Genomic DNA, 23,138 nt, shown 5'->3' with positions numbered 1-23,138 from the left:
TGTATTTATATGTCTTTATTACTGTACTGTATTGGAGCATTGCCCTTTTGTCCAAGACTAAATTTCTCCTATGGGAAACAAATAAAGGGCACACAAAACTAAACCTGAACCTGTTGCCTTTGTGACCCGACTGTGGTTAAGCAGAGGAAAATCCATAGATGGATGGAATTTGAAAGCAACAAATTCATCTAATTCATCCATTGTATTTATATAATATAATTTAAAATGGCAGTGCTTTATATGGTCAAAAGAGTGCAGACACACCCTTGTAGTTTGGACTATTTTTCATTTATAAGACTCATTTAAAGCCAAATGCGGCATTCTAGGCTGCAAAAGAAAAGAAAAGCTTGAAGGCACGTGAGCATAAAAAGAATTTGCTTCTTCTTAACAATCAGTAGTAAAAATCTGATGGAAGCAGGTCAAACAGATCCATGGTGAGCAGCAACCAGAGCAGTGATGTCCTCTATAAACTAATAAGTCTCTGACGAAGTCCATGAACTACAAAGACTCCTGGGATACAAGCAGGCAAAATAAAAAGCCTCCTGTTCTCTTTCTCCAAACATTTTTACTTTTTATTAGCCAGGGAAAATGGCAGTAGAAAATCTTACAGTGAACTCATTTTGTTTTTGTCTTGTTAGGCTTGTTGGAAATATTTCTTTCTCCAAAGGGAGCGGCAGCGTGAAAGACTTGCGATTCACCGATTTAAACAACGTATGAGCTGGAGCACACATCTGCTCAGTGTCATCAATGGTGCCTAGACTCACAATGACCATGTGACTGACACAAACAGACAGCTTTGTTTTAAGACCAAGCAGCAATAAAGACTTAAATGAATAAATGAAGTCAGTAAATCTGCTAAATGTTTCCTTATAGGCTGTGCGTTCATCAACATGTTATTAATACCTTTGATCTGTGTTGCATTTATCTTCTCAACAATTAACGACACACAAAAAAACATGTGCTTCTCACAGATCTTCCTGGTTTTAATGTGACACCTCTCGGTCAGAAAAAACATTTTTATTTCCGTTTTAAGTAAACAAATCCTCCCCTCCTGCTTGGTGTCACTTCTAGTTGGCTGAAATGAATTCAGCTTTTTGTGGGGCTGTCAAATAGAGGCAAGAAAAATAATATAAAAACATGTTCTGATTAAATCCACGTGCTTCCCTCCTGCTGCATTGAGTGGAGGTGATCAAATCACGACAGCAGAAGCAGAAAAAAAGAGGGAAATTACAAAAATGCTCAATGATTTCAGGTGACAACAAATATCTGTTTTGTTTTTGTGGTGCTATTTGGGTAAGAAGATTGCGTGTTTATCCTGTGACGGGAAGTTTTTACACTCATTTTCATGATTCTGTTGGTGTTTAAGGCTCATTTCCTGATTGCAGCATTAAGTTAAATGAATTCTGTTAACCTATAGGGGCATTATCTGTCACTCAGACCCGAGCTTCACTCTGTCACTGTGTGTTTCTCCACCAGCAAGCTAGTTACAAGAACCACCGTGTAAACCGAGTGGTTTTCCTGGGCAACATGAAGCGACTCCTCACCACGGGGGTTTCTCGCTGGAACACCCGGCAGATTGCTCTCTGGGATCAGGTCAGGCAACACGTCCATATGGCTCGTGCTCCTTACAACACAGCAAGTGGGTGTTTAACGCTCTGTATTGTTGCCCCTCCTGTAGGAGGACTTGTCCATGCCTTTTGTTGAGGAGGACATCGACGGCCTCTCAGGACTGTTGTTTCCTTTCTACGATGCTGACACACACATGCTGTACCTGGCAGGCAAGGTCAGAACCACTCCCTTTTTGCATTAAACAAACTATCTTTTTCACAGTTTTACTAACTATGAAATGCAAAAAAAAAAGAAAGATAAAAGTTAATAATTGTACAAGGAGTGCAACAGATGCAAAACATAATACTAGCTAAGATTTTGCAGAAAATAGGTGCATAGATTTTAAGATAAAATGTAAAAGAAACAATATTGTTTCGTATTTTAAAACAAGAAACAATATTGTTTTTATTTATTTGTGATTTATGATTGTTTATTGTATTCCTAAACAATGAACAATCATATAGTTTATATTTAACTGTTTATAAAATTAACTGCTATAGCTGATACTAAAAAAGGAAAATAATTAAACCTCTATTGTATGGAACACAAGTGGAATAAGGAGAATGGCGCTTTTTTATTGCTTTTCACATGAAAACAATCTCATACCAATATCAATACAAAATACTTAATAAGCCATAGGCCAGGTTTAAATAATAACCTGAATTTCAATGTAAACCAACATAAAACTCTAAACATAAAATAACAGTTAGTAATATTATATTATATTTAACCATCAAAACCATCTTTCATATGCTTGACCTTCCAATTCAGTGTAGCTTCTCCTTTCAATAGTGTTTTTTTCAATATAAACACCTAGATAAAAAGGCAGATAGTCTGTCAGAGGCTGCCATACATCATGCATAGTTTTTATTTAGGCTATTTAGAGTATTTCTCCTTCATTGATTTAAATCATATCAGTAAAGGAGATCTTGGCCTTTAAGATGCCGTTCAAGTTATACATATCAAAATACTCAAGGTTTTTTCCAAACAGCAGTTTTGTAATTGTCCTTGGTTTGAGGTTTGCAAAGTTTTAGCCAGTCTTTGTATTCTGAATTGATACATTGAGGAATTTGAACAGATTTGATATAACTTTTTCTTAAATATAACAGACTGAGACAGCCTACAAATGCAGAAGGCAAAGGAAAAAACACAAACAGAGAAATGTACACAAGAGACAGAAACAAATACATTTATTAAAATTAAACTAATTTTTTTTTATTTGGTCAAATAAAATTACTCCAAAAATAGACAAATCTGATCAATAAAGTGTGGCATTAAAATTATGCCACATTTTATAGATCAGTTGTTGTCCAAAATTCTTCACTTTATTGGTTTTCTTGCATTTGTTGAAATATTAATTAATTTCTTGAGCCATTTCTTTATTTCTGTCTTTATTCTTAATTTTGGCTGCTTCTGTTTTTTAAATACCCCGTTAACTGCAAAATAGCTCCAGAGGTTGAATAAAGTCATTTTAAGGATGCATGAATTTTGCTGCCTTTGCAGGGGGATGGCAACATCCGTTACTTTGAAATAACCACAGAGAAGCCATACATTCAGTATCTAATGGAGTTCAGGTCCCCGGCCCCACAGAAAGGACTAGGTAAGTCAGGAGTTCTTCAGCAATATATGGTGTTTCCTGCCAAAACCAGAAAGAGAAATGTACTTTATTAGAAATCCTTTAGAGGTGGAAGGAGAGAATGAATCAGAAGATGAGCTCAGCCTCGGTGTCGCTCTGAAAATTGCTCTGAAAAAACACGAACAATCTAAAAACATAATGAGCCCGACTAACTTGTCCAGAAATGTGTCACAGCAGCAGGGGGGGTTGTGTTTGTGTGGGTCTTAGTGACATTTAATTTGCCATGGATTCAGGGGATGAATGTCACGTTGTCAAAACGATTGTGTCACCGCAGCGTTTCTCTTCTCGTCTGCAGGTGTGATGCCAAAGCACGGGCTGGATGTGGCAGCCTGCGAGGTGTTTCGCTTCTACAAACTAGTGACCCTGAAGGGTCTGATTGAGCCCATTTCCATGATTGTGCCAAGACGAGTAAGTGGGACTATATATATATATATACAACTCTTGGAAGCTAAAAAGCTGTTGAAATGTGTGAAATGTTGCTTTACATCTCTCAGCAATGGTTTGTCATGATGTTTGTACTAATAGAATTGAATGTGATCAACTAATGAGGGGTATTTCATCAGGATTCAATGACATTATTTTGAATTTATCGCTTAAAATTTAGAACAAATGGCAGAACATATTTATGATGGAAAGAAAATGTGTAAAGACATAAACTTAAAGTAAAGACTGAGAGGTCGGTCCTTTTAGATGTGCTATTAGAGATAGTGACATTTTATAAAACAGCCTTTTAACTACAGTTTCAGATATTTACTGTATTATAACGTGAAATATCTGCTGATAGCAAGTGTTGTTAAAACAGTTGAAAATGTGTGTTAACAGTCAGATACGTACCAGGAGGACATTTACCCGATGACAGCTGGAACTGAACCCGCCCTGTCAGCCAGCGAATGGCTGAGCGGGATCAATAGAGGTAAAAAAAAAAAAACACTCAATGCGCAGAGGGGTATGCTGCGAAGCGAGTTCAACAAAGCTGGGCTTTCTTGCCTTAGTCGGGCTTGACAGAGCCTAAAATATCTGCAACAGGAGTTTTGATCTTACGTTAACTCAGACTCTCTGCTTTAGTCTCTGAGCATGTTCACATCAAAATACATCAATATGACAAATAAAAATACAAAGACAAGAAAACCTATGCTCTGACTTTATTCAGAAAGAAGCCTATTAATGGAAAGTAAAGAAAAAAGATCCTAATGAGAAAACCCTGTTTCCACTATTAGAATAAGAGAGGAAATTTGCTCATTTGTTGCAGAAACCTGAACAGGCTTCCGGCTGCTGTTTAGGTCGAGACAGAAAGATGTTAAACATTAAACTTCGCAATCAAGAGGCAAATCCCTTCAATGATCAAATCAAATGTTTTTTATGAAATTAATTCTCTAGTGTATGGCAATACGGACGAATTAACTCCGATGGTAACTGTTTAATAAACGTCTCAGTAAATTGAAACTAAATATTAAAAATACATATACAGTCTATTGTTGATCATTGATTTTATATATGTGGTTTTTGTGTCGTGATGCACAGTCCACATGTCTTTAATTATTATTTCTTACTGTAGTCTAACTGCAGCTTCCTGGGTGCACGGCAGGGAATGTGGCTTGAGTAGATTTGAGTTTCCAAGAGTAGTTTTATTTTTTCTTCTTATGCTGAAAATTATGTGAGTTAATAATTAAAAAATATTCTGGTTAAATGGGAAGACTTTTACTGAAGATCAGAATGACGATGTGTATATATATATATATATATATATATATAATAGATTGAATGAATAATGGAAAATATGTCCTTGAGTAAACATCTTTTGGGATTAAATTGGTCAGTATTTAATCAGCACCTAAATGCAGGACACTGACCGACTTCAGATGACAGCAGGATTTTTTAATTTTACATGCAAAGTCCAGTAGAACTATGACAACATATAAATGTTGTTACAGTCTGATTTTCCTATCATTAAGGGAGCAGGTGGAGCTTCTCACAGTTAATCGAAACTCTTTGTTCATTACCTGCTCACTACACATCTGACAATTTGAACTAAGCTCTGATATTAAACTTGTTTTATTATAATGCATATTGTGCATTATGCAGGCCTGCACCTGTTTATTCAAGAAATTTTGCTCTGTGTTTCAAACAGACCCTGTCCTGATGTCCTTAAAGGAGGGTTACAATCGTCCAAACCAGCTGGTGTTCAAGGCCCCAGTGAAGGAAAAGAAGAGTGCGGTAGTCAACGGGATCGACCTGCTGGAGAACGTACCACCCAGGACAGAGAATGAGGTATTTGTACATCACTCGACAGGAGATTTATGAGGGTTTGTACGTGTCAAACAGTGGCGTCACTAGGCCTGTTTTAGGGGGGCTGAAGCCCCCCTAAAATGTTTTCAAGCCCCCCTAAATAATTTTGATGTCAAAAAATTATTTTATTTTTTTTTACAAAAATTCAATATAATGTGGCCAGAATATGAGTTTAAATAAATAACCATATAATTCACAAAATTAAAATAAAAAATATGTTCATTTTTCTTGTTAAAACTGTAAACATATTTCTTGTTTGATGTTCTGAATAAAAATATAATTGGTTGCTTAAAATGTTTACACAGTAAGGCATCTGTTAAATGTGTCCAAAAATGTGGAAAAGCAACCCAGGTTTTGTTAGCTGTTTGAGAAATTTTGTTCTCGCCCACTACGTTTGCTCACATCCTGTGCATCTCCTCGGGGCTAAGCCCCCCTTGTCCTTAAAACCTAGTGACGCCCCTGGTGTCAAAGATACATCTTTGTTAAAGGGGAAGGTTAGAGATGTTGGGAAAGTGTGTTGACTACAAAAAGGGCTTTTTTCCATAATGATACGTGATGCAAACTTCTCCTGTGACATGCATCTTCATGCTTGCGCTCATGTCTTTCTTTCATTACGCAGCTCCTGCGGATGTTCTTCCGGCAGCAGGATGAGCTGCGGCGGCTGAAAGAGGAGCTGACCACCAAGGACGTGCGAATACGGCAGCTGGAGCTGGAGCTGAACAACCTGAAGAACGTTAGCCCCAACAACGTCTGACCTCCGAGCCTCCTGAACTGGCAAAGCTGCTTCTTTTACTCCCAGTTCTGACCTCCGACAAGCTTCTGAACCTGACCTCTTTGCTTTTTTTTAAAAAAAAAAAGAATATCACATTTATACCATCATTTTTGCTGCCCTGCATAGCGTACAAATACATGATGACTGATGAATAACATCTTAACTGATGCAATTACTAGAATAATGTAGTAGTATTAATTATCATAAGTATTGATGGTAGGGATTTCAGGGATTTCCTCCTGTATAACTTTTGGTTGACGACATTTTCTGTTTATATAAATGAACACATGTCTGATTCAGCACAGCCTGTAGTGTTACGATCATTTAGAGTATATTTTTGACCGCAGCACCTGAGTATTTCTGTCACTATACCTGCCCTGTTTTTCACGTGGCAATGCCTTGATAACCATGCAAAAAAAAAAAGTCCAATCAGACTTATCCTTCAGTACCAACCAAATCAACTCTGAAATCCCTTTTTTATGTTGCAACAAAACTGGATGATGAAAATGCTTTTACAGGCTCCCAACTATTTCTCCCCCCTAAGGCCTTAGATCCCACTGTTAGCCGCGCGCTGCATCGCCACCTCAGAGCAGCAGATGTGAAAATAGTTTTGCATCTGACAGATGGGGAGACTTCTGCAGACATGGATCCTGCATTTTGTTTTTTTTCACCTCCGTTGTCCTTAAACTGACTTTGCAGCACTGACACACACACACACTTCTACGAATGCAGCCAGAAGAGCGGATGTTTTTTGCCGTTCCGTATTTAAAAAAGTGGTGAAAATGGTAGAGGGGGCATTACGTCACAGATGGTGGACCTGTGTAACTACTCGCGCACACAGTCCCGAGGGAAGCATTGTCACAGCGTTGACACAGCTGATTTTGAGAATTGGAGGTGATGTATATTTGCTTCTATTTATTTGAAACATTTGACCTTTTTTTTTTTTTTTAGCTAATAGCCTATATTTCTTAATCCAGTTGTTTTTGTATGATGTGGCTGCACAAGTAACGATGGTGATGCTTGGTAGGTTGCGCTGAATGTCTCTTGTTGAAATGGTGCAAGGTTTGTGTGGGCAGCACCGTGAATTGTAAGACTCCAACAGCATAACTTCAGATAAGGTAGGAAGTTGTATTATTGCCTATTCTTAACAATACAAACTGTAGTAAATACTGTTCTTTTGCATTTAAACTATGTACTTCACTATAACTGAGATGTGTTTACTTTTTAAAGGTCTAATTTTGGTTTAAATACTTTGGGTCGTTTTCCTTTACTTCATTTGAATCGTCAAATAACTTCGACTAAATGACAGTTTAAAAAGCCCCATTTTATAAAAGGCCACAAAATTAGACTTAATTTGGTTATATTAACCTCTATTAACAGCTGGATTTTTCTATGCAGGTTTAATGACATGCTTTTTTGTTTTATCCTTGATTTTGCTCTCTGTAATATAAGACAGAGGAAGAAAAATCTACTGAATGCATTACGAGAAGGGAATTTGTACGGGACTGAAGACCACAATGCTTTCTTTGTTGCATCAAAGCAGAAATAACAAGGTCATGGCGCCAAAGAGAAAAAAAATCACAAAAACAGCCTGTGTTGTTATTATGCAAACGCTAAGAAGTGATACAAACGATAATGGTAATTGTGTATTTTTCTGCAGGAAAACAAAATAAAGGTTACAGAAAAGTAGACAGCTAGAAGTGAATCCCGTGGACGGATGGAGCTGCAGAAACAGGAAGTTGAAGTGAAAGTTGTGCAGTTAAAGGATGTGTCATGTCGGTGGAGGACAAAAAAAAATTATCACATTTTAAAAGCATAGCTGATACTGATGTTTTGGAAAGTTGCTGTCTGTAGTCAGCGTCTTACCTGAAGTAGAACTTGCTCAGAACAGTAAGAGGTTGGAGAATCTGACAAAGCTAAAGACTAGTCCAAGTGGGGTCAGCTCCAAAACAACTTCAGGCTCTAAATCTGTCATAGCAAACATTATTTTATAAACCTTTACAATGCTGTCACAGATAATTACATAGTAGTCTACACTGAAGTCGACTGTGGTCCATTACCAGTCATGGTCCAGGTCACCAAATTGGTCACTAGGTGCCTAATTATGTCATTAAATGAGGGCACAAACTCATGAAAATACACATACAAAATCTAGTTACTGCACGTCAGACCACAGGCGTGTTGAATATAGTCTTATAATGTGGGGCAACTGGCAGTTTCATAATTTGTGGATTTTCCTGCTGAAGGACGAATAAAAGATTGTTCTATTCTAATTTCTGTGGTTGTTTAGTGTTGTGGAATATGCAACAAACCTGATCTACAGAGGCTCTGAGCTCAGTCCTTGTTAGAATGCAGGGTTATTTATATTCTTTTATTTCTAACGGATCATGGGTAAATGCAGATCTAAAACTAGACATTAACAGTAACAAAACTTTCACTTTTAGACCAAATTTAGTCGGATTCAAGCCTTTAACATCTTGTCATTTCAACAGTGCTCACATGAGGTCAAACACACCTGTAATGTGCTCTGGGTAAAGGTCAAATAAGAAAAGCACGAAGGGATTTAAATTTCAGTTTTAATGAACTCGTGGAAATCTTCTACTCCTAAATAGTATGATATTGCTCGACCTTTTGAACTCTGTCCTGTCTGATTCATCCTCAGAATGAGCTGCACTGCAGTTTTAACAGCAAAGAGGACTGCTTTAGCCGTCTTTCTCCTCCCCACAGCTGAATCCTGTCTGGTCTGACTAGCAAGCTTGTGGTGTTGGCTACTGTCGAACTGAACAATATCAAAGTTAAAGGGTCTAAAATGTAGCAATTATTCGTCATGTTAATTTTTTAGATTGTAACTAAAAAAAATGTAATCGATAAAAAAGGTACGCATATGTCTCATTGCTGGGACTGATAACATCTTTTAAAATCACAAACAGGTGAAATGTTATGTTGCCCCGAACTGTGTTAAGTACAAACAGACACGTAATGAGTGTAAAAACCAAACAGTTCAAGCAAGCACGATTTTATTTAACTTTTCCATCAGACAGTTTTTTTGTTCGGTTTATTGTGTTCATTGGAGCCCTTTCAAAGAGGTATTTCTGTCACCTTTGGGACTTCTATCTAAACCATAGGTTTCAATGGAAACAACTGTGTAATGCAAATATGACAGCGGCGTCCAGGTTTATAAAATATCGTTCACATGAACCTCCACATCAGTGGTGTCCAACCCTGGTCCTGGAGGGCCACTATCCTGCATGTTTTGGTCATTTCTCTGCTTTGACACACCTGATTCGAATGACAGTGATTAACAGTCTTCTGCAGAACCTGAAGACCTGCTCAAGAGTAGGGAAACATCTAAAAACATGCAGGATAGTGACCATCCAGGACAAGGATTAACACCACTGCAAAAAAAAAAAAAAAACTGGCCACAATTTGACCACCTGTTAGCTTGATTTCTGCCTGATATTCCAAATTAGAAACACCAATAAAGATGGATGAAGCGACTCCAATAGCTTCCGTTGACCAAAACTGAAGCCAAGATGTCAGTATTTTGGGTGCTGGTATATTGCATCTGTGGAGCTACAATCTGCACACCAGGGATGTGGAGATGTACCGTTGATACACAAGTCTCACCTACACACCCGTCCAGCTTCTGGTCCTGTGTCTTTTTTATAATATATGTTGATATTCCAACCTGTGAACTTACTTAACACCATCTACTGAAGATACAATACCAACCACAGCTCCGCAGAATACCACTTCCTTTGACTGTTCACTTTTTTTGAAAAGGTAAGACCCATCCAACCATCCATCTTCTTTACCCGGAGCTGGTGTCTATGCCCAGCAGTCACTGTGCGAGAGGCGGGGGACATCCTGGACAGGTCTTCAGTCCATCACAGGGACACATGGAGACAAACAACCATTCACACTTAGGGACAAGGCAAAATTGGTTGTGAAATTGACTTTAGTAACTTAATGAAACACATTGACCTTGAACTGTTCCTTTTTTGTTTTTCTAGTGAATGCCAGTCAAACAGCTTTGTTGGAGTTAACTTGGTCACAGCAATGCTTCTGTACAAATTATCCTTGTTTTTTTTGTGTTAGGAACCAAAATGACGACTGGTATCAAACCTATAATTCTGCACTTTTGGTTTAACATGTCACACAAAAACCACAAACTCCCAAGTTATATAAAAAAGGGATTTATTGAAGTGGAGGGGAGGAAAAAAATAAACAACATTGAATGACAATAGATTTACCAGAGTGAGAAAAGATTACTGAGGTAGGCCAATTTGACCATTGCGTATATAGAAGAAATTAAAGTCCAAATAACTGACTGTTTTCCACAGTTTACACTTTGAAACAATAAACTTTCACATAAGATGCAGGTGTAACCTTGATTTATAGCAGGTACTTCTTTTACCATCTACCAGAGCAAGAAAAAAAAAAAAAACAAACAAACAAAAAAAAACAACAACAATGCATTCTGATGTTGTACATTTTCTGGAAAGTTTACGCATACAAAGTTCAAATTCAAGAAATTTCCCACTGCGTATTTTAGCTAAAGCAGCATACATATTTAATATCTTATTACAATTCATAGTTTTACCTCAGTTGTTTTGTTTCGATGTCTGCCGTCATCAAAGAGAATACAAAAAAATAGATTTGGTCATTATTTACAAGAACACGTAATATCCGAACTATCAAAGCTGAGGGTTTGAGGAGGAGCGGCTTTGACAAAGGCAGACATGTTTTTTTGTCATGATTTAAAGAAAAGAAAAAAAAAAAAGCCCTGCAAGGATCACACTGTGCACGTTCAGACAGAAGTTTCACACCAGGACAGCAGAGGGTATTGGCATAATGATGACACTACAAAAACATAACTTATACTATAAAATCAAAAAGAAACAAAGAAATTCAAACAAAGTTAAGACGAGGAGAAGACAGCCATACATGAAATCCAGTAGTTGACTTTAAAATGTATTAGACATGCACTTTTTTGTTTGTTTTAGGTTGTTTTTTTTGAAGGGGGAGGTCTTAAAATACATAACCCATCTGAAACTGGTCTTACACAAATAGTGTGAAAACAAAAACAAACCAAACATTTCTCAGGAAGGTTTCTTGTTGCCATTATCTAATATTACAAAACAAGTGTCCACAAAGCAGGTAAAAGTGGACTGAAGAAACTGGGAGCATCAAAAAGGTACAGGAGTTAAAACTTTTTTTCCTCCTCCAGATATCCCCTTCAATCTGACTGGCCAATAACAACAAAAACCACCCCTGCTGCAATATGAGACTGGGAGGAAAAAAACAAAACAAAACTTAAAAAAAACAACAACAAAAAAAAAACAGATGTGGGTTTGTGGGGAAGTGAGCGGGAGATACACGTTTAAAACAGTTCACAACTTAGCTTACATCAGGTGCTCAATCGTCTTCATCCTCCTCTCCTTCTTCATCCAGCTCCCGTTTTCTCTTCTGACCTCGCTCTTCCTCTACAAAATGAGGATCACATTATTAGGGTTAGAGTAAAGAAATGTTGACCTTCTGAATTTACACTGAAATGTGAAGCATTAGAATGCCTCTGTTCACACCGGGCCTGATCTGGACCAAGATCAACATCTCCAGGTTTTAAGATTGAATGGTGCTCAACAATATAGAGCAGGAGTGGTCAACCCTGGTCCTCGAGGGCCACCATCCTGCAGGTTTTCCTTGTTTCTCTGCTCCAACACACCTGATTTGAATCAATTACTGATTAACAGGTTTCTGCAGAACATGAAGAGGTGATTTAACCAGTGGAGCAGAGAAACAAGGAAAACATGCAGGAGGACCAGGATTGCCTACTCCTGATATAGAGTATATCACAAGATGCAGTGTAAAAAGTCCTAATTTCTTTATATTTTGTTTCCAGGGAGTCAGAATTTCTTGTCAAGGATTATTAAACCAACCTAACTCTGACCTATGGATCAGATTAAAGAGATGCTTGTAAACTGAAGGAGTGAACCAGGGTTGTGTCGACACTAAACTTGGTAAAGAACTAATTATAAATGTGGATCTTTAGGAACATTGGTGTTTTTCATAGATTTAACTAAAGAAATGGTAAATTGTGTCTTTGTGACAAACTGACAGTAACAAAAATAACCGTTCCTTTGCCGTAGATAGATTTTTAGACTTTATACTTTTTATTTTGTCCACTTTTCTCATTAATTTAAGAACACCAGGCACAATATACTGTCATGGTGATAATTATTAATTATGATAAATCTTGTGGCTCGTAGGATCCTGAGCATGAGGGCGCCGCGTTGCTCAGCGGGATGTTTTCATGACCTGAACGGTGCCTGACAGACACCTTAGACTGTGGTGCTTTTGATTTTAGATGAACTCGCATGAAAAGTGATCGCTCAGGTAAAAAAGTAAGTGTGGTCAAATCAATCTGTTGTTTAAAAGGCCCACCTTCATCATCCTCGTCATCAACCTCTTTGTCATTCAAGTCCTCCTCCTCTTCCTCCTTTATTCAAAGACAAGAAAAGATCAGTTACTTTTATTGCCATTTAATGTTTAAGAAATAAAAAGTCATTTCATCTCGCCCACCTCTCCACTCAGTTCCTCCTCGTCGTCATCTTCATTCTCCTCCTCATCTTCCTCTCCCTCTTCGTCCTCCTCGTCTCCAGGTGGAGCGTCTTCATCGTACTCGTCCTCATCGACATCTGAGTGAAAGCAGGAGGTGGTTTATACTCGGGCAAAATGTCCGCAAGGCGTTCTATGTCAAACCAAGCGAAGCCGTCTGCATGAAGGTCAGGCCTCACACTTACCATCTTCATCGTCCTCTTCATCATCCAAGCCCTCTGCATAGACCTCGCCGTCAGAATCGGGTGCCTCTTTGTCGTCCTTGTCGTACCCGTCCAGGTACGTGAGCTGCGGTAAGAGCTTGAAGACGTTGTCTCTGTATTCGTTCAGGTTCGTCACTTCACAGTTAAACAGATCGAGGCTTTTCAGAGCCCCCAGTTCTTTCTGCCAAAACAAAAACACTCAGTTTGACAAACGTTTCATTTTCCCCAAAGATTTCTGTTGTATCATGTCCAAGCGGCGAGTGGCTGCATCCAATCTTAAACCATTTTCCTTCTTATTAGACCAATTTATAAGTAAATATTCTTGATTCGTCAATTTTAAAACAGAGCCGACGTCTGTAGGTTTTGTCAGACACTTCGTTTCAGACTCTATAAAGTTCTTTGTCGGGTTAAATGACAATCTTGACTCCAGCGAGAGTTCACATTGCTCTTCTAGCATCCCACTGAACCAGCTTTAAAAGGGCTGGTAGAGAACTGAGGTGTAAAATAGGCCATTAATTTTTAAAGACAAAGATATTGTTTGCACGAGTAACTTCAAACATTTGGCAAGGAAAGCCCTGCATGTGTGTGCACTCACCGTATACATGTTTTTTTAAAGCTAAAGGGCATAAAATATGCAGGTACAATATGGATCAGCAGAAAAGCAAAACTAAATGTGGCTTCAAGATGCTATGAAGATGTTTTTGTTGTGACAGTGGAAATATCAGTCAAAGAAATCTACATTTCTGTAGACCTACATTAGAAAAAGTTAGGTGTAATTTTTATGCTTTTTTAAAATCAGACTGCACCTCTCATTTTACTTGAAGTATTCCAGGAGTGTGCATTTTACCCAGTTTAGTCCTCTCTGGGCATCACTTACCAATGGTTCTATTGTGCTGAGGTCTTTTATCTTGTTGCCACTGAGGTTGAGATGTGTGAGGTTCGGACACTTCTCTGCCAGAACCTCCAGCCCTCCCGAGATCCTGTTATCGCTGAGTTCAAGCTGTCGATCGATACCAACGATCAAAACACTGAAAAACCACAAAAGTTCTAGACTTGCTCTGTGCAGAAAGGCGCTCACCTTTTTGAGTTTCTTTAGCTTTGGCAAGTGGGCAACCGTCATTAGTCCAACGTTGATTGTGCTTAAAAACTCCAGCTCCTCGAACTCATCCGTCAGGCCCTCGATCTTGCCTTCGTTTGAGCGACAGTTGTCCAGCACGAGTTCTTTAACCTGCAGAAAAGTTAGTGTGCTCAGTGCTTAGTATTTACATAAAATGCAAATAAACAAAAGGGTCAAACAAGAAGTCCTTAAGTTTTATTTTTGAATGTTAAATATTTACCAGTGCAAAACTGTAATTTCAATGGTTTTCCTAAATTGTGCTCATAATAATATTAATGATAAAGTAAGTAATAGTATTTGCATTGTTACTTTGTCTTAGTCACCCTGGCTTATGACTACTTTAAAGATACATGACACAGTGTGTTAAAAGAAGTGTCACATCTGTCAAACAGGTGATAAACTAGCGTAAAAGTCCCAGAAAATAAATAAATATATACGGGCTGTGGCCAAATTCTGCCGTGAGCTGTTCGTGTTCGTGACATCCTGATATTTAAATTAAATCGGCGTTATGCGGTCGCAGGTGTGCTGTTGTCGGATTATTTCACCTGAGCCTTGAACGTGACTCAGCCAATCAACCGGCGAGACAACCGTCCATCAACAACCTTCAACGGTCGGAACACATCTCGCGCCTCCAAGTTCTCGCGATATTTTGGCTTTTTTTTAAACTGCGTAAATAACAAATTTTAGATTCGTTTTCAGGAGAAACTAACGGAGAAAGGTGGCCGCGGCCGTTCGCTTCGTTCGCAACCGAGTGGCAGAACAATAAAGAGACGCGTCCGCGCGTCTCTGAAGCCGCGCAGAGGCGCGTTGAGCCCAAACAAACCGGAGCCGAGCAGACCTACGAGTCGTGCACAGGGTCATCCGTGAGTAGGAGGGGCCGCTAAAGCCGATTAGATAGCTGCCAGGCAAACGTTTCGTTGTTGCTCGTGGTAAACACTCACCGATTGGACTGGTGGCGAGTGTAGACTTCTAATAAGAAGAAGGTATGATTAATCATCCGTCGTTTGTGTCGAATGAACGGGCTTTCACTGTGTTTCGGGCTGCCTTTGTTTCTGGGTAAAATGGCGGCGGCTTGTCCTAGTTGTGGGGGGAAAACTGGAGCAACGGCGGCGGCACGAGCGCTTGCTGCCATCACGGCTCGCTTCGTCGCCGAAGACTGGTCCCGCTAAAAGGCAGCCTGAGCGGGGATAAACTGACCCAGGGGTGTGTCGGGGATTCATCTCGGCGTGTTTTATTTATTTATTTGATTTTTATCCAGCATCGACGTCGCTGGCTGTCCGCGCTAGCAGCGCTCCCCTTCAGCCATCATCAATGCGTACCTCGGCTCCCGTTGGGCGGCTGGACGGGCTCCAGTCTCCCCGCCGTCACCTGCTCGGACATGAGCCACTTCAGCGGGGCACTCCGAGCAACAATGTAGGCGGCAGGCAGCTGGAACAAGCCCGTGTCTTCCTTTATGCAGCGTTTTATCATTTCTCGACTGTAACTAGCCGCATCATTAACCCGCCAAGCGCACGGCTTTAAATGTTTACGTGAGTGCACACACCGGGGAAAGCCCGTCCTAATCAGCGAGTCAACAACAACAACAGGGTGCTAAACGCTAAAAGGGGCGCGTTCAGAGACGAAAAGTTACAAATATGGCTTCTCGTGCTGCTTGCCTGGTTTATAAAGAAAGAAGGGGAGAATAAAAGCTACATTCTCAAACCACACATCCAAAGGTTGGAGCCGCACAAAAGTTTAAAGCGCCGGACCCGCAGCGACTGTAAACACGACCGCAAAGCAACAATATGACCCGACGTCTCCATCATCTTTTTTAACTTGGAGGAAACTTTGTATCACCCCCCCCTCTGCACGCACGCACACACACACACGCTGCCGAGACATCAACACGAAATGTTCTCCATTAGCAGAGAGGGAGAGAGAGAGTGGAACATCACAGAAAGATGCGAGGCCCCCCGACTTACATCCGACGGAGTGCGGTTCCGCAACTCTAGGTGAATTCTTTTCTTCATGTCCATCCTGGGTCCGCGCGCCACTGATAACGAGACACACTTTTAATAATTACTGCAAATGCAACTACCACCTCCAGAGCAGACTCTCTGCTGTTGTTCATTCAAACTTGATCCGCTTGGTGGGCGGGAGCACGTCTCGGGATTGTCGTCACCGCCGACCAATGGGAAGAGCGGATTCAGGGGGGAGCGGATTTACAGACGCGCGGGCCAATCAGGGCGCTCCTACCGAGCTGGGTGGGGTCTTGTTGTCGAGGTTTGGTTGTTTAAGTTCACATGGAAATAACAAAATTGGATTTTATTTCACTGAAACCATGTACCAATGTAAATCTATCACCAATAAACCTGAACCTAAATCACAATCCTTGTGTTGAAGTAGATTTGTTTAATTTTTATGTGACAATGCATCCTTTTTTTATTATATTTAGACAGGTAGTCTCATTTACAAGAGGGGACTGACAACACATTTGTCCTTATATTAAAAAAAATCTCACTTTGGATAGTAAAGAGCACAATAGATGCTCAAAAATATTCTTTTAGCATCCTCAAGCTCATTATAGAAGCAGGAAAGAGTGTATAAATACAAGTTATTCATTGAAAAAAAGAAAACCCATCAAAATAATGTTTTAAATTTTCAAAGACATTTGTGATGTGCCAAGCTATTTTTTTTAAAGCTACTTCTGTTCTCATTTTGTTTTTATTACAGATCAGTGACATGGGGTGTCATTTTTACCTCTAATTATTAGGCTTTTAAATGAAATTCATTTAAAATATATAAAATGTATTATCTAATTATTTACATTTACCTCATTTATAGATAACAGGATATAATATATATTGATATCACTTCAATTATATATTTGCACTGAAAGATTTAATGCATATGAACATAAAGGTAAGAAAGATATGCAATTTAAAATGAGCATAAATATATATGCAGAAATATCCTAAAGCATGTTTGGTTTGTAGTTTTTTATGTAAATAATCAGCTGCAAACCATCCTTGGATCACAGGTGAATTAGCTAGTAGACTAGTAATCAATGTTTTGTTAGTTTTGCACATTTTTAACTTTTATGTTACACAGAAATTAAAGCTTAACTCAGCTGAATAGACACTTTGCTGTTTGATCAGTCAAGCCTCCGATGAGTGGCGTGCAGCAGCTGAACTTCTCGCCGCTGCTGCTTGCTGGTTCAAATAATGATTAAAATGAGGCACATTCGATGCTGTTCTGGACTTCTTCACAAGGGGGAAGCATAGTCTTCAGATTGGTTCAGCAGGACGGCTACAGATGAAGAGTCTCTAATTGGTCGGCTGTAATGATGAATATAATCACTGGAGGCATCCTGCTCTCTGTCCACATTTTCAGAGTGAAAGAGACGATGTCTTCAGATCCCACGGGGCGTCACCAAACATCTTTTATCCGCTTCTCCACAATCTGCTCTTCTGCCATCAGGCACATGTTTTATTTTAAATACCCACAACTATGGTTTAAATAACAGGATTTGTTTTACATCCTTTTAAAGATTTGAAGGTTGTTTTTTTTCTGTATTACATATTGCCTATAATCACACGTTTTACAATTTATTTCTCATATTTAAATATGAAAAAATAGGGAAGAAAATCCCCTAAAATGAAGCTCTGGCTGCTGTCAGACAGAGTAAGTAGTGAGTAAACGCTCGTTCCTTTTTCCCTTTAAAGGTTTTGAATTAAATTGTGTGACACATTTTTTAAGCTAACAACAAGTCTAAGCTGCTGTTTTCCTTCTGAACAAACGTGAGAACATCTTTTTACAATTACGAGGTGGTAATTGTTACAAAGAAGTATCTCCTATGCCATAGGCTACCTGCTACAGGAAAATAAGGAAATGAAATGTTGTTTTCAAAATGCACAAGTAGCAACAAACATCTGTAAATCAAAACCCCTAATTATTTACATTATGATGAAAAAAATGTGTTTTATGTATCATCCAGTTCGTTAGCACTAGTTCAATTTTACGTTAGAGTTAGTCTAAGCTTCATTTCAGTTTCTGCCTTCTTTGTTTACGGCATATTTTTAAATTTGTTTTCTTTAACCTTGTAGGTCCCGTAGAGATTAAAAATCCTTTTTCCAAGAGAGGCCCGGACAAGAACAGCAGCACGCAAACATAAAAACCACCGTTATCACAGTTAAAGTACATCATAACATACACCCAGAGACCTACGATCTACCATATCAGTTCCATTTACAGACGCCTCATTTATAAAATCTTTAAGAATGGCCTTAAAAACGTTCAAAGAGACCAACTCCCTTAACTTCAGGTCTTTCTGCAGCTGATTCCAGTCAGAAGGAGCAGCAAACTGGAAGGATTTTTTTTTTTTGCCCTAATCTGTACGAACATTAGGTACAGCTAATAAAATTAACTCATCAGAGCGCAGAGAATGACCTCCTGAGGACTTCTTAACAATACAGGAAGTGAGATAAGAGGGAAGTGAACCTAAGATTGCGTTGAAAATAAAATTATGCCTATGACAGAATCTGCGGGGGGATAAAGCTGTCCGTTCAGCGCGGGCGTACACAAACACAGCGGTGGGGAAGGCCTCCAGGATTGGTTTATAAAACGGAAGGCCCCATGAAATAAAGAGTCCAGCGTGCGTATAAATTATACCTCCATTGCCTAGGGTGGACAAAAACGTGGCAGCCTCAAAAGATGAACAAGATCTGATTCTGAAACAAAAACCCAACTTTAGCTTTAACTTTATCACCAGCTGTTTGATATGGGGAACAAAGGCCAAAGCAATAAAATAATCAACTGTTTCTGAAGTTGCAGTAGTACTGTGCATTGCTCTAAAACCAGACTGTTGGAGATTTAAAGTCTCTCAGTTGTTCACTGATTAGGGAGTCCAGAACCGTGGCCGCCACAGACAGTTTGGAGATAGTCTGTAGTTATTCAAATCAGTGAGGTCCCCACCGTTAAAGAGAGGAGGCATTTCCTGAAACCGAGCCAATCAGAGTTAGTTCCGTTTTGTGGCGCTCTGGCCCGTGCCGTATTAAGCTCATGAAACTTATCGGAGAGCTCAGGTGTAAACCGAGCGTTGTTTCGACCTCTTACCCTGAATCTTTTGAATGGGGCAGGTCTGTTGACTCTATTAGAAGAGGCTGTCATTAAAAAAAGTTCCATGCGTGTTCAGTATCAGGATTTGCATAAATTATTTCCATATTAAAGTGATACAAATCATGAATGAAGCCTTGGTCAGAAAATATGTTTCATGTCGTGGTTTAGTTTTAGGAATTATAGTTTTTCTCGTTGTAGCAGTGACACATGATCGCTGGTGTCATTAACAAACAGAAGCAGTGGTATGTTTATGAGGAACGTTTGTTAGTATTAGGTCGATAAATTATGCTTTTTCCGGAAATTTGGCATTCCGTCTGGTAGGACTACTAACTTACTGAAACAGATTTAGGGTGCCACAGTGGGCTTTAAGTTCATCTGAAACTGGTTGCAGCCTGTTCCAGTTCAAGTCACCCAGAATGATGGGATCCTCCGCATTCAGACCAACAATAAGCTGTATCAGAGATGGGAGAGCTTCACTGTAACTACGGTAACGTGTTGAGTAGCTGAGGTTTGTGAAATCCATCGCTGCTAGAAATTCAAACTGGTTCCTTACAGATTCTGTCCAAGTCTGTGACGGAGCAGATTCTGACAAAAAGCAGAGGAAATAAAATTAAACTAAGACCACAACCAGCTGAAACCTGCCATCCTTTAGAATGTGAACTGGCAGAGTAAATGCCATTTATTGTAAATTTACAGATCGTGTAGTTTTATTTATATTTGTAGTAGAGATGGCAGACAAAATGCTGCAGCAGGGAACATACTGGAACAATCTCCAGGCTGATTTCCTTCATGTGAAGACAAGGTCGACCCTCCAGTTGTCTCTGTATAACTCAAACCCTGACCACAAGGTTCAAAAACCTTCTCCTTTAACAATTTTTCTGCTCCTGTAATCTTTAGTCTCGTCTCTTGTTTACCTGAATAACTGCACCCTGTCAGTGTTTATGGCATTTTTAAAAGTATAGTTTTAAAACTAAAAATCCTGCTGCTAAGTGTTCTTCACTGTTTATCTGATGCTGATTTAGGAGCACAGTATCCAGTTCTTGTTGTTACCGGTTCATGGATTAAATAGATTTTACAAAAGCAACACCTACTCCTCCTGGCTAATAACGCTCATCTTCACTTCAGAGCTCATGGAGTACAGCAGCTACCACTGGTTTAACAACAACTCAGCTTGTTCTTAAAACACAACTGTTTTTTTTTTCCTCCTTCAAACCCCACGGCGAAGATCTACTATAACTAACTGTGACGTCTGCTTAAAGGTTTCTCATTGCAAAGTATGAATTCAAACATAAAAACGGTGATCTGAATTTCATCAGATGGTGCCGTTTGAAAGAGCTTACTCTAGTACTTTCCAAATATATTGTACGTTCAATTCTGAAACGTGGGTACGCAGTCAATGTAAACAAAGCGTTTGTCTGAATCCACTGAAAGCCACGTGGAAGCTTGAGTCACATGACTGACCTACATCAGGCTGGTTGTAATCTGTGTAGGTAAACACATGTGGGGGAATCAGACGAGGCTAGAATCTTGGAGAAGACGTTTAGGTGGTAATATCTGAGGGAATCAGCTACTAAACAGAACGAGTAAGAAAATTGTCAAAAATAAATACTGAGGATCAAGCCTAACCCATCTTATCTGCATACTTTGCTCAACAAATCTGAGCATAAATTTGTATGAATACATCAAAATTGTCAGACTTCTCCATCCCCAACATCTCTTTCATAAATGCTGACCTATTTTTAGTCCCTTCATTTGTTTCCACACGTAACAAAACAGACGTGGTAGCTGGCAAACGGCCACAAATCTTTCATTTAAGGAGATTTTGTTTCTTGCTTTACGAATTCGGTTCGACCAGTCTTCATGACTCTGCAGCGAGAAGCCTTAATCTCACATAATCTTTTATTTTTTTACATATATATATATCACATAAAGAGGACAATACATCTTAAATAAATATCAGGGGGGGAAAAAACAGACACAAAATGACATTAATCGTACAAAATTACCCTAAAATGTGTTCAGGACCACAGAAATGCTTAAAAAAAATGAGACCCTTTCTGAGACATAACTTGATGACAAAGCTTTAATCACGTGTAACGACATATAATGAGTGTTTCAGGACATGGCTGAAACATCAATTATTTTAGCGTCAGAGGTTTTGAATTCCTGTTTCAATCATTTTGTTAACACATCTAAAAATCCCACCTGCTTTGTTTGACAACTCTGACAATCGGATCTCGACTGAGGTTTAAAGGGACACTGATGCTGATTGTCTGACAGAACAGAGTTCGTACTGAGAGACAGACCTGGTTGAAAATCAGAGCTGATCACTAACACTTTGTGGACACTAGAGGGCGACAGAGTCCTGAGCACTGACTTCATCTGCTCAGAAACCACTCTGCTCTTCTCAGAAACATGGCTTGATCTATTTTAAACAACCAGTTCAGCTTTTGAAGTGATTATAAACACAACAAGCTGCTCGTGAAATTGATGTCTTTGAGAGCTTTAAAGCAAAATCTTGAATGGGAGCCATTTAGCTTGTGGGTCTATCCGTTTTCTAACCCTAAAGTGAGTCACGCCGCGCCGCTGTATGACTCACTTTTTCTCAGTATTTATTTCGGAGCGAACGGTTTGAGCACAGTATAGAAAATTGGAATATAACCCAACAAAAGAAACCTGTTTTTGAACATAGATGAGAAGAGGTTCTGAAAATTGTGAAAATGTTTTGGGTTTTTTTTACCTCTCTTTCGGGACTGACGTCAGAGGCCAGCAAACGCTCCGAGGAAAACATGATGAAAGTTAGCAGATGTGGTTTAAAGGTAAATAAAGGAAACATCTCTTAATTTAAACCAGTTTTCCCTCCTCAATGTTTTACAATTAAGCTTTCAGTCATAAAACGTCATTATCGCCCACAACCAACAGCTTCATGGCGGGCAACAATGTAGCTGCCTGAGTGTGAATGTTTGTTTATTATGCTCACAAAATGGACTCCAGTGGACTAATTTTACTGAAATTATCAGAAAGAAATCATTGGATGTACATCTATAACTGAATAACTTATGGTTACCTCAATTCAAGATGGCCACCACAGCTAATGGAAAAAGAAAATGACTATAAAGCAGTCAGTTTAACAGATATTGAACTAAAATGTGATTTTACGGCCTTCTAGTTTCCAGACAAGACTTTCCAAGCAAGGCCGTGGGTGGCAACAGGTGGTTGGATTTTGCACGCACTTCCAACTTGATTGTGTAAAAAATATATGCAGTTTATTTCCAGCAAAAGCAATATGGGTAAAACAATAACTAAAATTTTCTTATAATTTATATGAAACGCTTCTACAAGCTCAAAAAGTGGTCAAAAAAATAATTTTTACAAAAACCTCCCGTCTTCACACCGGACGTTTGTTCAACAAAAAGCTCTCCCCACCACGCCCACCGGTGTGTTCTTAATCACCAATCAACGGGAGGGTCCAAAATCTACAAAAATAACCTAAACAATTCCAAATATAAAAATTAATGGTGTGAATGCTTTTAAGCATTCACACCATTGTTTTCCTGTTTCTCTTTCTTATCTATTATTCTTCTTTCACTATTCCGTACGTTTTTCGGCATCTAACCCGTTCCGCAATTTTTCAGCTATTTCAACCGTTCACATATCAAAACGTTCAGCTCATTAATGACAAGACCGCTATGACTTTTGGTATTGGTGCAATTTCGGCTGTTTCAGATATTTAGCTTTTTCTGCCATTTTTTTTCTCATTGAAAATGAATGGAGCTGTGTTCAACTCTTTGAAATTCAGCT

The 23,138-nt window shown here is 39.1% G+C and overlaps 2 protein-coding genes across 4 annotated transcripts in view; one reads left to right on the top strand and one right to left on the bottom strand.

The window, feature by feature from the left end:
- The window catches only part of coro2ba (coronin, actin binding protein, 2Ba), a 38,763-nt gene extending 31,258 nt beyond the window's left edge, over window positions 1-7,505 (top strand). For both annotated transcript variants that reach the window (XM_017414170.3, XM_017414171.3), the window contains exons 6-12: window positions 1,477-1,593; window positions 1,679-1,783; window positions 3,112-3,208; window positions 3,540-3,652; window positions 4,067-4,157; window positions 5,373-5,512; window positions 6,150-7,505. In XM_017414170.3, the coding sequence (XP_017269659.1) occupies window positions 1,477-1,593; window positions 1,679-1,783; window positions 3,112-3,208; window positions 3,540-3,652; window positions 4,067-4,157; window positions 5,373-5,512; window positions 6,150-6,284 (798 nt within the window). In that variant the 3' untranslated portion in view covers window positions 6,285-7,505. The remainder of the gene's footprint in view (window positions 1-1,476; window positions 1,594-1,678; window positions 1,784-3,111; window positions 3,209-3,539; window positions 3,653-4,066; window positions 4,158-5,372; window positions 5,513-6,149) is intronic.
- Window positions 7,506-10,482: 2,977 nt separating this feature from the next.
- anp32a (acidic (leucine-rich) nuclear phosphoprotein 32 family, member A) lies at window positions 10,483-16,419 on the bottom strand. 2 transcript variants are annotated; one of them, XM_017414285.3, is made up of 8 exons: window positions 16,202-16,419; window positions 14,202-14,351; window positions 14,001-14,123; window positions 13,106-13,304; window positions 12,885-13,000; window positions 12,747-12,801; window positions 11,777-11,788; window positions 10,483-10,905 (listed from the first exon to the last, which is right to left on the bottom strand). In XM_017414285.3, exons 1-8 carry the CDS (start codon window positions 16,253-16,255, stop codon window positions 10,670-10,672), a joined length of 945 nt encoding a protein of 314 aa, XP_017269774.1. In that variant the 5' UTR covers window positions 16,256-16,419; the 3' UTR covers window positions 10,483-10,669. The 2 variants fall into 2 exon arrangements, with proteins under 2 accessions (XP_017269774.1, XP_017269773.1); XM_017414284.3 differs by having other exon boundaries at window positions 10,483-11,788.
- Window positions 16,420-23,138: the final 6,719 nt, after the last annotated feature.

This window comes from Kryptolebias marmoratus, linkage group LG15 (genome assembly GCF_001649575.2).
Source record: "Kryptolebias marmoratus isolate JLee-2015 linkage group LG15, ASM164957v2, whole genome shotgun sequence".
Classification (NCBI taxonomy): Eukaryota; Metazoa; Chordata; class Actinopteri; order Cyprinodontiformes; family Rivulidae; genus Kryptolebias; species Kryptolebias marmoratus.
Note: the sequence above shows the minus strand (reverse complement) of the source record. Positions and strands in the feature narration are given on the sequence as shown.

Excerpts from the sequence above, each read along its gene's own strand:
- anp32a (XM_017414285.3), bottom strand. The coding sequence starts at position 16,255 with ATGGACATGAAGAAAAGAATTCACCTAGAGTTGCGGAACCGCACTCCG. Across the intron at positions 14,352-16,201 it reads GGAACCGCACTCCGTCGGAT|GTTAAAGAACTCGTGCTGGA; the intron begins GTAAGTCGGGGG and ends ACTTTTCTGCAG. Across the intron at positions 13,001-13,105 it reads TGAAGAGGACGATGAAGATG|ATGTCGATGAGGACGAGTAC; the intron begins GTAAGTGTGAGG and ends GCTTTCACTCAG.